Consider the following 12,244-nt stretch of genomic DNA (forward strand, 5'->3'; position numbering starts at 1 on the left):
TTCCAGCCGCGCCTGTCCGCGATGGGAAAGCGCAGCTGGAAGATACGAACTCCCGCAGCTCGAATCATTAGTATCAATTCTTATGATCTCCTATGCTCACAAAGTTCCTTCTCTCCGTCTCTCTCCTTAAAGTGTCGATTGATTCGCTTCATTTCAGTCGCATACGCAGGATATGAAAGTGCCGAGAAGCAGCGGACGACAGAGTTGTCTGTTCTTCTCAGCCGCACCTTCCGCACTCCGTTTTCCTCTCTTCTTCCCCGTTATCGAGTCCTAAAGGGTACTTTAGGAAGGTAAATCTAGGTGGCGCTTGGTGTGTGTTACCGTTTCTCCGCAACGAATGTTCTAACGGCGGCGAGATTTCCGAGAATATATGTTGAAATTCGTACGAAGTATAGTTTTATTTCGTATATTACAGATGCGAGACGGGTGGAAGGAAGAAAGCAGGGGCCTACCAATACGCTTGCTTATCGTTAAACACCGTCTTGAGTATTTTCTGACTGATCAGCCTCATGGTGTGAGTCGGCACGGCCGACGTGTACAGGACGCAGAGCACGTGCTCACCGTGCTTGACAGCGTGACACTTGTGATACTCGGAGCACAGATACGTCTCCTTCGCTCCGCTGAACCTCCACGCGGTCGCACCTTCGCCGTCGTCGCGTTCGGCCGACAGCGCGAACGTCTCGACCGCCTGGTGATAAAACGTACGCAGGATGTCCAGCCTGTGAGAGCCGGTCACGCGATTCTTCGCGCACTGCGAGTTCCTGCCGAGCACGAACTTCTCCACCTTGTAATTCGCCAGCAGAAATCTGAAATGTTCGCAGCAGGACGATGTGGGATACTCGGTGAACGGTCAACTGACGTTAGTTCAGTCAGTTTAACGGCACCTCACGGTTAAAGCGACTTCGTCAGATTAAATGATAATCGATGAGTAAGAATCGCCACTGATTTCCAGTTTTGTAACTTGTCATTTAATGATAATCGACAAGTTGATAATTTCTACCCGCGTCGGCAAGACGGAACGATATTTTTCATTGGCAACGATGTTAAATTGCCGATTGGTCAGAGTTCGATGAAAGTCACACTTAGTTCAACAATATTTCATCGTTAGTTTAATGGCACCTGACTTGCTTTAATAATGATATTAATGTTATGATTTCTTACTCAACAATGTAACTGTTATATGCGATATACGATATATTCACATTATTGAATGAAATTATAATATGATAACGTTACTGTTAGTTGGTGTTTACTGGATGGCAAATTTATATTAGGGACGGAGGGAGGATGTGTGGGCAATATATGAATTATGCGAAATAACAAGTTTACCCGAGCGTTTCACCGTCCAAGGATATCGAAGCGGGTAAGTTCCGAGGATAACACTGTTCAGATGCGCACAGCGCATCGATATTGCCTTTCCAGCATTGCACGGCGAATCTCTCGATTTCCGTCAGTTCCGGATTCGGGCCGCACAACGCCAGGACGTCCACGTGGTTAATCAGAGATATAGACACCAGTCTGAACGCCACCTGAAAGCGGGACATCGTAAATCTGCGGTTGAATTTATCATCGTTCCGTTTCTTAATCAAACTCAAGCGTCTGTTCCTTACATTCGGACTCTTACGAGGCAGGAACACTGGAACGTCGCGGGTGGTGCAGATACTTTCGGTGGTAACCGCTATTGTCAACAATTTCCTTTCCACAGGATCCAGCGACCACCAGCCTTCCGTAGCGACTGCCACACAGCCGTGCACCAGAATGCACCCGTACACCGAGTCCAGGCATTCCATGAATCCTTCTAAAGAAGTCTTGGATACATATGTGTTAATACACACACATATCGACAACTTGAGCCTCTCAAAAGCCACATTGATCAACTCAGCTCTGGAAATTTTTCCAATTTTGTCGGAAGGTTAAACCCCAATCGTGCATTCCGTGACGATGATTCTGCGATGTGATGATAAAACGAAGATCAGCATGGCTTTCGAGAAGCTCGCCTGGTGCCAAGTTTATCCGGTGAGAAATTCAGCTACCTGAAGCAAATGATTCTCGGGAGATATGATGCACTCTGTCATATTGACCATGTCGGTTTTCGCGGAGATCTTATCTCCTATGTCCAGGCAGTCCATCAGTCTGTCTATGATGGGACCACAGAGACGCATGTCCTTCTTGAGCCTCTCTATGTTCTTGGTGTTCCTTATCTCGTCGATACCAGTGAAGAGGACCATCGCGCCGAAAGTGGCGTCCAGAAATTTGTCCAATACATACTTGGTCACTCCGCTGGCGATTACTATCAGTATGATGCAGTCCTCAAATTCCTTCCACACCACAGTCGTGTCCGGCAGATCGGTGCTCAACAGAGTGATATCCTGCGACTTCAAGAACATGTGGACTCCGTTGAGGGATGCTATTTTCGAAAACGTCATCTGCAAACACCATTATCGATCGTAACATTATATAAAAAAAAAATCTTAGTAACACCTTATAAAAGAAAAAAAATCGAGATAAAGGAAGAATACGGGTATGTAATGTTTGGGGACGGAACAGGATGCAATGTTTATGGAATATAATTAAATTATCCTTGAACACACGTACCGTATCGCTGTCTCCATTGTGACGCGTAAACAGAGGAATTCCTCCGGAAGATGTCAAGCACATAACGTGCGCCGACATCTTCGCACGGGTTCGAATATCGCAGTTGAGACGCGTTGAGGAACGTCAAGTGTCACGGTGCGAGAGAGAAACCTCGAACTTCTCTAACCTTGAAAAATTACTCAACCGAAGCCCTCGACTAATTGTGCTACTCACCGGAAATATTCATTAAATGGAGTAACATATTCTATGTATGTAACATATTCCCCGTCCGGAAAATGATCACGTCGTATTGTAACTGCCGATGTTGTATTTATGTTGACGAACGACAAGCCATCCTGTCGTTGAGCTGTGCCACTATTCGAAGGTAAAGGCGCGTTCTAAATCCACTGTCGTCCTATATACTTGTTAGCAGTGTCGCCAACTTAGCGGGAATCCTACTAAGTCTGGTAGTTTTTGACAAGTGATTGTAGGAAAATTTGAACGGTAGTAATTTTTCATCTCAATCCGTAGTCTGATACGGGCTTAAAGCTTATCACGCCTATTGTAAATCCGGACTTAGATGACGTCAGGCGGTCCGTTGAAAACCATCGTTCTAACGGATCTCAAGCGGTGTCCAATATGGCAAAGCGTGCGATGCTTGTTTTCCAGCTGCAGTCGGGCTATAGCGATTTTATCGAGGTTTGTCTCGATGTTTTACTAAATTCGCAGATCAGCCGGTCTCTGGCGATGAGTACTGGTGTTCTGTTGATTAGAAAGAATTTGTCGTTCAAAAGTGACGGTCGCTTTCCGTTTTCGAAGATGTAGAACGGGCGATACAACAGTGAGTATAACCTCTGTCCGAGTGGAATTCCTTGTGCTTTTTTACGGTATTTGTCAAAGAAATCGGAGTGCATATGAGTACGTATGGGAGTGTTGTTTGCCGTATTCGCGTATTGTTACATGTTTTTGAATATTGTGCCACGAGTGCCACGTGTGTTCGAATGACTCATATTCACTTTATCAACAAATCAAACGCGATAAATGAGTACTTTTGAAGAATCACTGAACGATCAGGATCCTGATTACGTTTCTGCAGCCTCCAGTAACCAGGCGCAACAAAAGATCTACGAAGAAAATGGTAAGTTAATGGAAATATAAAGCGCATTGTTACCGCTTAACGATAATTTCCTATAGATTGATAAACATGAACGATCAAAGGGTAAATTTTGGAACTGTCGAGAAAGGACGTGTGAATTTTTCACGTAACGGTAGTGATATGTAAAATCTTACATCACTGAAAACATTTACATATATTATGACAGATTATTAGTTCATATCTTTAAACATTGATTCGTCACGATTGATTGAATCATTCGTATTGCCTCCTTCCGTCGCGTCATCATCGCTTTTGCATTCCAGCGAGGAACAGCACCGCGAAGAAGATAACTGCGATAATAGAGAAGGAATTCTCGCAGGACATCAATCAGAAACAGAAGGAGATCCTGCAGATACAGGAGAGGCTGAACAAATCCCTGAGGACCCTGCATTTCCTGCGCTACGTCATTATTACCGACTACTACAACCGCAAGCAATGCGAGCTGCCGCAGGCTGCTGAGGCAAGCAAGCAAACGAGAATTCACCCCGCGGTGAAGTCGTTGCTCGGCAAGAGTCCTAAAATCTTGAACTGTACAGAGCCAGCGGTGCCATCTACCTCCACGGATCCTCGCTTTCTGCCGATCGACGAGGAACCGCTCGTGTCGGAAGGGAAGAGCCCAGCGAACAAGGAAAATGTCGAAGCGGATGACAACCGCCCGTCGAACAAGAAGCGGAAACTATCGGCGGACGAGGAGCGACAGCCGCGCAAGCTGCCGCGGCACGTGCCGCCGAAGAGCAGCGTGCCGGAGTGCAATGCACGGCCGTCCCGCGGCGACAGGCACAAAGTGTACAAGCGCGTAATCGTCGGCAACATTTCCAAGTGGATCCCGCCCGACTGGCGGGACGGCAGCGATGCCAGTCACAAGTGGACCATGTACGTGCGCGGCGACAAGGAGGACGCCGACATCGGCACCTACGTCAGCAAGGTGAGATTCTTCCTACACCCGAGCTACCGGCCGCACGACGTCGTCGAGGTTACCTCGCACCCCTTCCACCTATCCCGACGTGGCTGGGGCGAGTTCCCGCTCCGGGTGCAGCTGCACTTCACGAACGTGTTGAACAAGCCGATGGACATCATCCACCACCTGAAGCTCGACCGCACTTGCACCGGCCTGCAGACCCTGGGCTCGGAGACTCTCGTCGACATGTGGATCTACACGAGCGATCTCTCCCGCGAGAAGAACGAGCCATCCATCACGGCGTCCGGGGATGACGTGCGCGTCAAGGTGGAATCGCCGAGCGACGACGACGGGGAGTGCGGCCGCGCGGGATCGCCACTCGCCGAGGAGATTCGACCGAAGAAGGAACCGATCGAACCGGGGATACGCGAGCCGCCAGCAGGCACGGCGCTCGCCGAGATATTTACATCGGATATCCGAGCGAGAGCAGCCGAACGAGCGGGCCTGCCTTTCCCCCTTAGCACTGACGAATCGCATTCGGAGGACGTAGACATTTCACATTTTCACATCGACCACGACCACTGTTACACGAAGGAGCACTATTGCAAGCCTTATCGCATCGTCAGGGACGGTCACGTGACGACGAAGCACTTTTCGAACAACGCCGCTGTTGGGACTGGCTCATCGGCGGCGGTCGAAGGGAAGCCCGACGACGCGGCGATCGCGTCGCACAAGTGCAACGGTGATATCCAGCCTTCCAGCGAGCTTCTTCCGTCGTCGACGCTCGCGAGGAACACAGAGGATGAATCACTGGCGCCCCGGGTGCCGGCGGGGCCCACGGCATTCCGGAGGGACGACCCGAGGAAGAACTCGCTCGACCCAAGCGAGTCCCCGAGAGCGACGAACGACGAGGCTCCATCCGAAGTTTCGGGGAACAAAGACACGACTACGAGCAACGGCTACTGCAAACCGTCCAGCATGTTCAACCGCCTGTGGAGTCTGCAGAGAGCCGCCGACAATTCGCATCTGAAGCCCTTGGAGATCTCGATACCACCGTTGTTCCAGCCGTCGTCGGCCAGCAAGCGGATACTCCTCGTGAAGGACAAGAAGCTGATCCCGGTGGACGTGGCGAGGGGGACGCTCGACAACGGCGACGCGAAGGCACCTGCCGCGATCCCTCAGCGTCCTCCCGTGAGCGTCCTGAGGAAGCCGGTCGTCGCCAAGGAGGCCGCCACGCTCACGCTGAGAGGCGCCAACAGCCTGCTGCTGAACGCCAACTACTCCGAGCCGGCGCTGAAGATCGCGGACTGGCGCGACCCCCGGTACAATTACAGCCTGTCCGACGCCGCGAGGGGTATCCCCGTCTCGTCGTCGATCAGCGGCGGGGAAAGCGCGAGCTCGGCGACGGGCAAGGACGAGAAGACGATGCGGAGGAAGATCACGCTGGGCAAGGACAAGCACAGGCTCCAGAGTAAGACGGAGCGGTACGAGGCGATCCTCCGGTCGATCGACCGTGCGGACATCGCCGACACGGAAGCGCTCGTGCGATTCGCCATCCGCAGGCTGCCGATCGTCACCCGAGAGGCTTGCGACCCCGAGTACAGGCGGCTGCATCCCTACGCGTGCTACTGCGAGGAGGACTTCCTCGCGTTCAGCGTCGGCAAGCAGCGGGCCCTGGAGTGGCATCGCGCGATTACGATCAGGGGCTATCTAAGCAGGAAGCTGCGCCAGGACGACCGGCTGTGGAGTGTCAAGGAGATCCTGGTGTGGGCGAGGTTGCACGGCTACACGCCGAGTCGCAAGAGTGTCCGAGGAGTGTCGGAGGACCTGGACGCGATGAGCACCGACACCAAGAGACTGCCTGATCCTTCGGGGGCCTCCGGCACCCCCGTATCCACTTATACGAAGCCGCTTGAGTTCCACAGGTGGCTACAGACCTGCCGGCAAGAGTCTAGTCATCGTCGCTCGACGAGTGACTGCGCCGACGAGATAGACGTCGAGACCGTCGACGAGAGCCCGTGTCGAGGCCCGGTCGACCGGGGGAAACGCCAAGACGACGATACCACCGTCGCGTCTTCTGCCACGTTGACGCCGCTCGAGCTCGACGAGAGGCTAGTGCCGTTACACAAGTTCGTGTGCGACACCGCGCAAGAGATCGGCATCAAGATCGCGCCGGAGGAGATCGTCCCGGGTATCGTGTGCTGCGCGGCCGGCCGAGCGATAATGAGGGTGATGATCGTTTTCATGCTTTGTCTCGAGTACGGGAATCCGGTGCCCGATGAAGCGATGTGTCTTGAATAATGGACATTTTTTATTCGACGGGGATAAGTGGTAAATGAATAAGGCAAGACCGGAGGAGGGTTCAAAGTAAAACGAACAATGTAAATATTCCGATAATCGGAGAGCTACTTAAGATCAGTTGTTTCACGGCTACTCAAAATCCTTCGTTTTCACGGCCTTCGATTCTCGGGCCGGATTCTCTTCCTTTACGAGATATTTCGTGTTTTACATTAAAAAGTACAGTGACAAAGTTTTAAATATCTCGGGGAATTCTTAACCAAATGAAGCTTTATCACAGTGTTCTAAAACGTCTCAACAAGGGCTATAAGAATGTGCGATAAAAAGTAGAGGGTCATATTTAAAAAATTCAACTTGACCTTATCCTGATCTTGGCGACGCTAACCAAAGTCAAACTGATAAGATCAGTAAATAGATCTTTTTAAACTCCGCAACTTTTATCCGAGACACTTTTCCGCAAAACTTATATTTTTCGAGATTTTTCTGGGTTTCCATATTTTTTCCTCTCTACAATAAAGCGAATCTTGAATTCAGATTAAATACCTGAAAGTAATCAATTTCAAATTAATAAAACAAATATCTCCTTAAATTTGGATTAAATATCTACAAGTGGGGGATCTTAAATTAATAAGTTTTAAGTTTGGATTTAAAAAAATACCCGAAGGTGTGAATATACTTTTAATTCGCAAGACAAAATCTCAAGTTGGGGGTTAATATCTGAAAGTAAAATATCAGTTGTATGAATCAACGTGCTCATCGTTCGCGAGTGGAATCATTATTGTAGAAGTCGTCTCGTGCTTTTCTAGGTCATCGAGTGTTTCGTGGAGGACCTGATCCGGTCGTCGTTGGCGAGAGCTTGGGAGAGAGACGGAGATAAGGGGTAATTACAATTTTCTCTCTCACACACACACACACACACACATCGCTATATTTCCGCCACATCATTACACAAGCGTCGTTCTCCCGATTTGTCGCAGGTGTCCGACGATCATCACACCGGACGACGTCCGCAGTGTCCTCGTCAGTCGGGAGGAGTTCGACATCTTCACGAACGAAGGCTTGGGCTCGCAACAACAACTGAGTACGACGAATTGAGTGCGACGGGGTCGCAAGTCGCGACGAATATTAGCGACGATTCCGCTTGGAAAGACATGCTCTCCGCAGGATGCCCGCCTCAGTTCCAGCCCATCGGGATCCCACGACGCTTGATCTCGAGCTGCAGCCACTCGCGAACCGGCTCGTAGTAAGCCAGAAGCGGCTCCGCGCGATACTCAGCCCGGCCCGTGGTAAAGCGCAACGCGCGCCTCCAGTCCACGCTGCTCCCGAGTTTCATCACCGACCTTAAAGACGAGAAACGAGCGTACTACTGCTGTTACTGCTACTTCAGCGCGTGCGCGTGCGCGCTTGATGAACGACTCCCCCGTACTTTTTTAGAATTATATTTTTTTTTACCACTCCGAGCCACACCTTGAGAAGTATAATTAAAGCTGTCAGTTTTGTACGAGACATTTTGCAGATGAGATAAGACACACATCTGTCCTACCTCAAGATCCTTCCCGCGTCCTTCGATCCGTAAATGTCGCACTCGTGGAGGCTCGCGTTGGACGTCGTGGAGCCGGTCGCCTCGCACATCCCTCCGAACAGTTGCACTTGCAGGAAGCTCGCCAGGTAATACCTGCGAATGACGGAGCGATTCTCGTTGTCTTTCTATCGTCTCTCGTTTCTCCGACTTCACTCGTCGACTCGAGCTGCTCACCTGGCGTAAGGTATACCGTGGGCAACGTGGTACTTGGCGGCGGCGTCGAAGAACTGCTCGGTCCTCGGCGACGGCGGCGCGACGCCCATGTAGCGACGGTGCAGCTCCCACCACGCCCGATTGTAGCTCGAGGGTCTCGTTCTCCCGGAGAACACCGACCACCTCCATTTCTCAATCACCAGGCCGCTCAACAGCTGCGGTATCTTCAGCAAAGCCCGCCTCACCAGGATCGCCGTTTCCCCCAACGAGTTCGGCGACGCCCCGCGCATCAAGCCTAGACGCCGCATGTGCCGGGCGGAAGTCGCCCCGTGGGAGATCGCGTCGCCTATCGCCTCGTGGAAGGCGCTATTCACGCCGTTCTGAAGGGAAGAGCGACCTCAATTCCTTACCTTCCGAGTTAGCGTCGCCTCCTTCATGAATTCGTTTCCCGGAGAAAGCGAGAGAGCGTTAGGCTGAGGCTCCAAAACTCACCGCCACTGCGCTGAAAATCTATAGTTCATGTACACTACAAGTGTACTTACGTGTACTGCAGATTTTCAGTACCAGCAGTGAATATTGGAACGCAGCCTCAGCGTGAGGAACTATTTACGCGAGAAGAAGAACCAACTTGGCGTCACGGTGGGGTTTTTTTTTTCTTCGAAAAACTACGTGGCAGTGACGACGTGTTAAACTACTTGATTCCGATTTATTCGAAGGAACTCGAAGGACCTTGAAAAACGACGGCTGGTTCTGGTACGCCATGTAGTATTGTATGTGGCCTAACTCGTGATGGATAACGTTGATATCTTGCGGTCTCGCCTCGAGGCACGCGAAGATCCTGAAAACGAGAACGCGAGATCAGTCCGGTCGGTCAAGCTCGAAGCGCCGGTCTCGAGTAGATACCTAACGTCGTTTCTCTTAAACATGTTAACAGCAGTCGCGTGGCAGCTGGTAGTTTCACCAGGTTCCCGTTCGAGGACCGAGTTCCGCCAGAACTCCGGCGTCAAGGGCGGAAATCCAAGGGAGACGTAGAAATCCTCCGCTTCTCTCACCATCCTCGTCACGCTGTAATTGTCCCGCCTCATCGAGTCCGCCAGATCCGGCACGATCGCTGCGTAGTTCGGAAACACCACGTCGATTAACGTCTCCCAACTCTGCGACCACAGGTTGCCTGCGAGAACAGTGAGCGCGTTTTCTTTCCGAAACCGTTGTGTGCGTGTGTCCCGAGGAAAAGGGAATTTCTCTCGCTACTTTTATCCTCGGATAACACAGAACGTTCCGAGGCTCCATCCTGTCGAATCCTGTCGGATGTGCTCGGAATGTTCCAGAATACGTTGGACGATTCGGGGACATCTTGCGCTACTCCTAAGTCGTTACCGGGAATCTTACCCAACAGATGAGCAGGAATCGGTTGGGACGTGTCGACGACATCGGGATACAATTTCGCGAGTCGAGACCTCACGACGGCGTGAAGGAGGCGGTACAGGGGCTCGACACGTCGGTACATCTCCTCGAAGACGTTCTCCAAGTTCGGAATTTCAAACTCTTCCCTCCAGTACGCTCCGACATCCGCGTAGCCTTGCATGAAATAACATCTGATTGTTATTAAACGTAAAATTCAATATACACAAGTCGGTATCATTAATTTTGACACATGTGTGGAGCTATTATAGAACTCGTAATGAATTTTATATATATATGTATTACCGTTACTTCGCGCAGCTGCATTTTCAAGGGCGACCAACTGTGCAAACGGCCACCTCATCCCGCTCATACGGTCTCTCCAAGCGGACCAAGCCCAACGTAATTCCCTCTCGTTTCTAAATTCAATTCAAATATATACGCGTTTGAGATACGTCGTGTTTCTTGCTCGACGATATAAATGAATCGCAACATTGGGTCACCTCGAAGTCGCCATTAACTTCGCCACCTCTGACTCGCCTTGGTAACATCCTCGTTGCTGACCCTCGCTTTTGCAAATCCGCGCAGAATCGTACGTAGAAGACAGCGATTCCTTGACGACGGCGATCTCCCTGCATTGGTGAAATTAATCGATCAATTAATGTCTTTCTAGTCACGGATAAATATAGCCAGATAGCCAAGCCTGCGGAAGCAGATTTTGCGCGGTGTCGGCCGTAAAATTTGATCGTCTGGCTTGCCGGCAGGAATACAACAGGACCTGTCGGCGGTACATAATGCCATCGTGCATTAACGAGCCGACACCCGCTTGCTTATCGCACCAGTGACTTTCTCTTTTTATCGTGATAACGAAAAAGGTCTGTAATTACTCGGAGCTCTGTAATTATTCGCCGTGTACCTCGTCATCTTCCCCGTGTACTTCGGTCCGCGGCACAAAAAGCGCCGCAACCGTCTGTCCACGAACATTCCATTGTCCTGAAGGTCAATCAGTTCCGCGCACCAACGATTCCTCCACTTCAGTCTCAGTTGAAAGACGGACGCGTGCACGTCCAATGGAACGGCCGAAGCGTTCCTGAGGGTTCGCCATTCGAGACTGGCGGTCGCTCGATTCAGGAACTCGAGCGAATCGTCCATCCGACCAAGCGAGATCCTTGCTGCGTGATCAAACGTGTCCACCGCTACGGCAAATGCGAATTACGCTGATCGACTGAACTAAGTTTTAAGTATTTCTAAGAGAATCAATTCCGTAGGAAGGTTTGCCCCTACGAGCTCACGATTAACTTAATGATTAATGATCAATTTATCTCGTAACTCGTGTTTCAACATTTTAATACCGACTATTAGATTTATTCGCCGAGAGACCGTCGACAGGAAGAACGGCGCAGGCGATGAAGCGAAGAAGAAGCATGTTTCGCGAGGACTCGCAAATTGATCGCTGTATTTTACGGGATGGTAAGTCGTGATGACGCGCTCTCGATGCCGCGAGAAATAATCCTTCCGCGGCAGAAGCCGATGCCTTTATTCGCATTCGAAGACCGAACCCCGGCCGCTCTTGCGCCGTTCCTCCTGTTTTCTTTGGGCGGCGGACGATACCGTTTAATCGAAACCCACGCGTTTGTTTGCCTTCTCCGGGAAATTACTCTTCGTCGTGTAGTCGCAGCTCCCAGTTTCTCTCCCGGTTCCTCGTCTCGTCTCAGAAAGAAAAACACATTGCTCTTACGTTCGCCGCATTTCGGAAGCTATCACCACCCTTATCTTTCACTTCAACGACTCGGCATTTTCTCAAGAAGTTCGTGCACGAGTATTTGCCGAATATCGCACAGATGTAGCGAATATTTCGAAATACGGATGTCCATCTCAGAATATCTGCGAATCGGGTATTTAATAAATACACACATAAAATATTATACGCAGACTCGAAGAAGTCGAGGTACCGTCAATGAGACATTGAATGCGCTTATTTCGTTCCTTAAATACTTTTCGGCTTTCTCCTCAACACTTTCCCCTCAAAAAGTAGAGTAAATCTATATTTACAACGTCCCTAGATAATAACAAGTCACAGAGCGCTCGATAACGTGCTATATTTGATTAATAACAACGGTGTTTCATTCTGAACTACCCCGATTGATCGTTTGCGAGATTATCGACGACGACCCGACTCGAT

At 50.4% G+C, this 12,244-nt stretch overlaps 3 protein-coding genes across 3 annotated transcripts; 1 reads left to right on the top strand and 2 right to left on the bottom strand.

Annotated features, from left to right (window-relative positions):
- Nucleotides 1–407: 407 nt before the first annotated feature.
- LOC106743094 (protein fuzzy homolog) lies at nt 408–2,950 on the bottom strand. Its single transcript, XM_014616631.1, has 5 exons — nt 2,596–2,950; nt 2,034–2,426; nt 1,611–1,808; nt 1,330–1,529; nt 408–806 (listed from the first exon to the last, which is right to left on the bottom strand). The coding sequence occupies exons 1-5, from the start codon at nt 2,671–2,673 to the stop codon at nt 449–451; spliced, it is 1,227 nt and encodes a 408-aa protein (XP_014472117.1). The 5' UTR covers nt 2,674–2,950; the 3' UTR covers nt 408–448.
- Nucleotides 2,951–3,212: 262 nt separating this feature from the next.
- LOC106743101 (YEATS domain-containing protein 2) lies at nt 3,213–8,034 on the top strand. The gene is made up of 4 exons (XM_014616638.1): nt 3,213–3,712; nt 3,994–6,857; nt 7,733–7,806; nt 7,904–8,034. The coding sequence occupies exons 1-4, from the start codon at nt 3,616–3,618 to the stop codon at nt 8,019–8,021; spliced, it is 3,153 nt and encodes a 1,050-aa protein (XP_014472124.1). The 5' UTR covers nt 3,213–3,615; the 3' UTR covers nt 8,022–8,034.
- Nucleotides 8,035–8,100: 66 nt separating this feature from the next.
- On the bottom strand, nt 8,101–11,928 carry LOC106743048 (angiotensin-converting enzyme-like). Its single transcript, XM_014616541.1, has 11 exons — nt 11,674–11,928; nt 10,979–11,258; nt 10,566–10,694; nt 10,369–10,481; nt 10,051–10,239; nt 9,565–9,832; nt 9,391–9,499; nt 8,683–9,041; nt 8,470–8,601; nt 8,353–8,413; nt 8,101–8,289 (listed from the first exon to the last, which is right to left on the bottom strand). Exons 2-11 carry the CDS (start codon nt 11,212–11,214, stop codon nt 8,101–8,103), a joined length of 1,785 nt encoding a protein of 594 aa, XP_014472027.1. The 5' UTR covers nt 11,215–11,258; nt 11,674–11,928.
- Between the last annotated feature and the right edge of the window lie 316 nt (nt 11,929–12,244).

This window comes from Dinoponera quadriceps, unplaced genomic scaffold (genome assembly GCF_001313825.1).
Source record: "Dinoponera quadriceps isolate SergipeBrazil2010 unplaced genomic scaffold, ASM131382v1 scaffold823, whole genome shotgun sequence".
Lineage (NCBI taxonomy): Eukaryota > Metazoa > Arthropoda > Insecta > Hymenoptera > Formicidae > Dinoponera > Dinoponera quadriceps.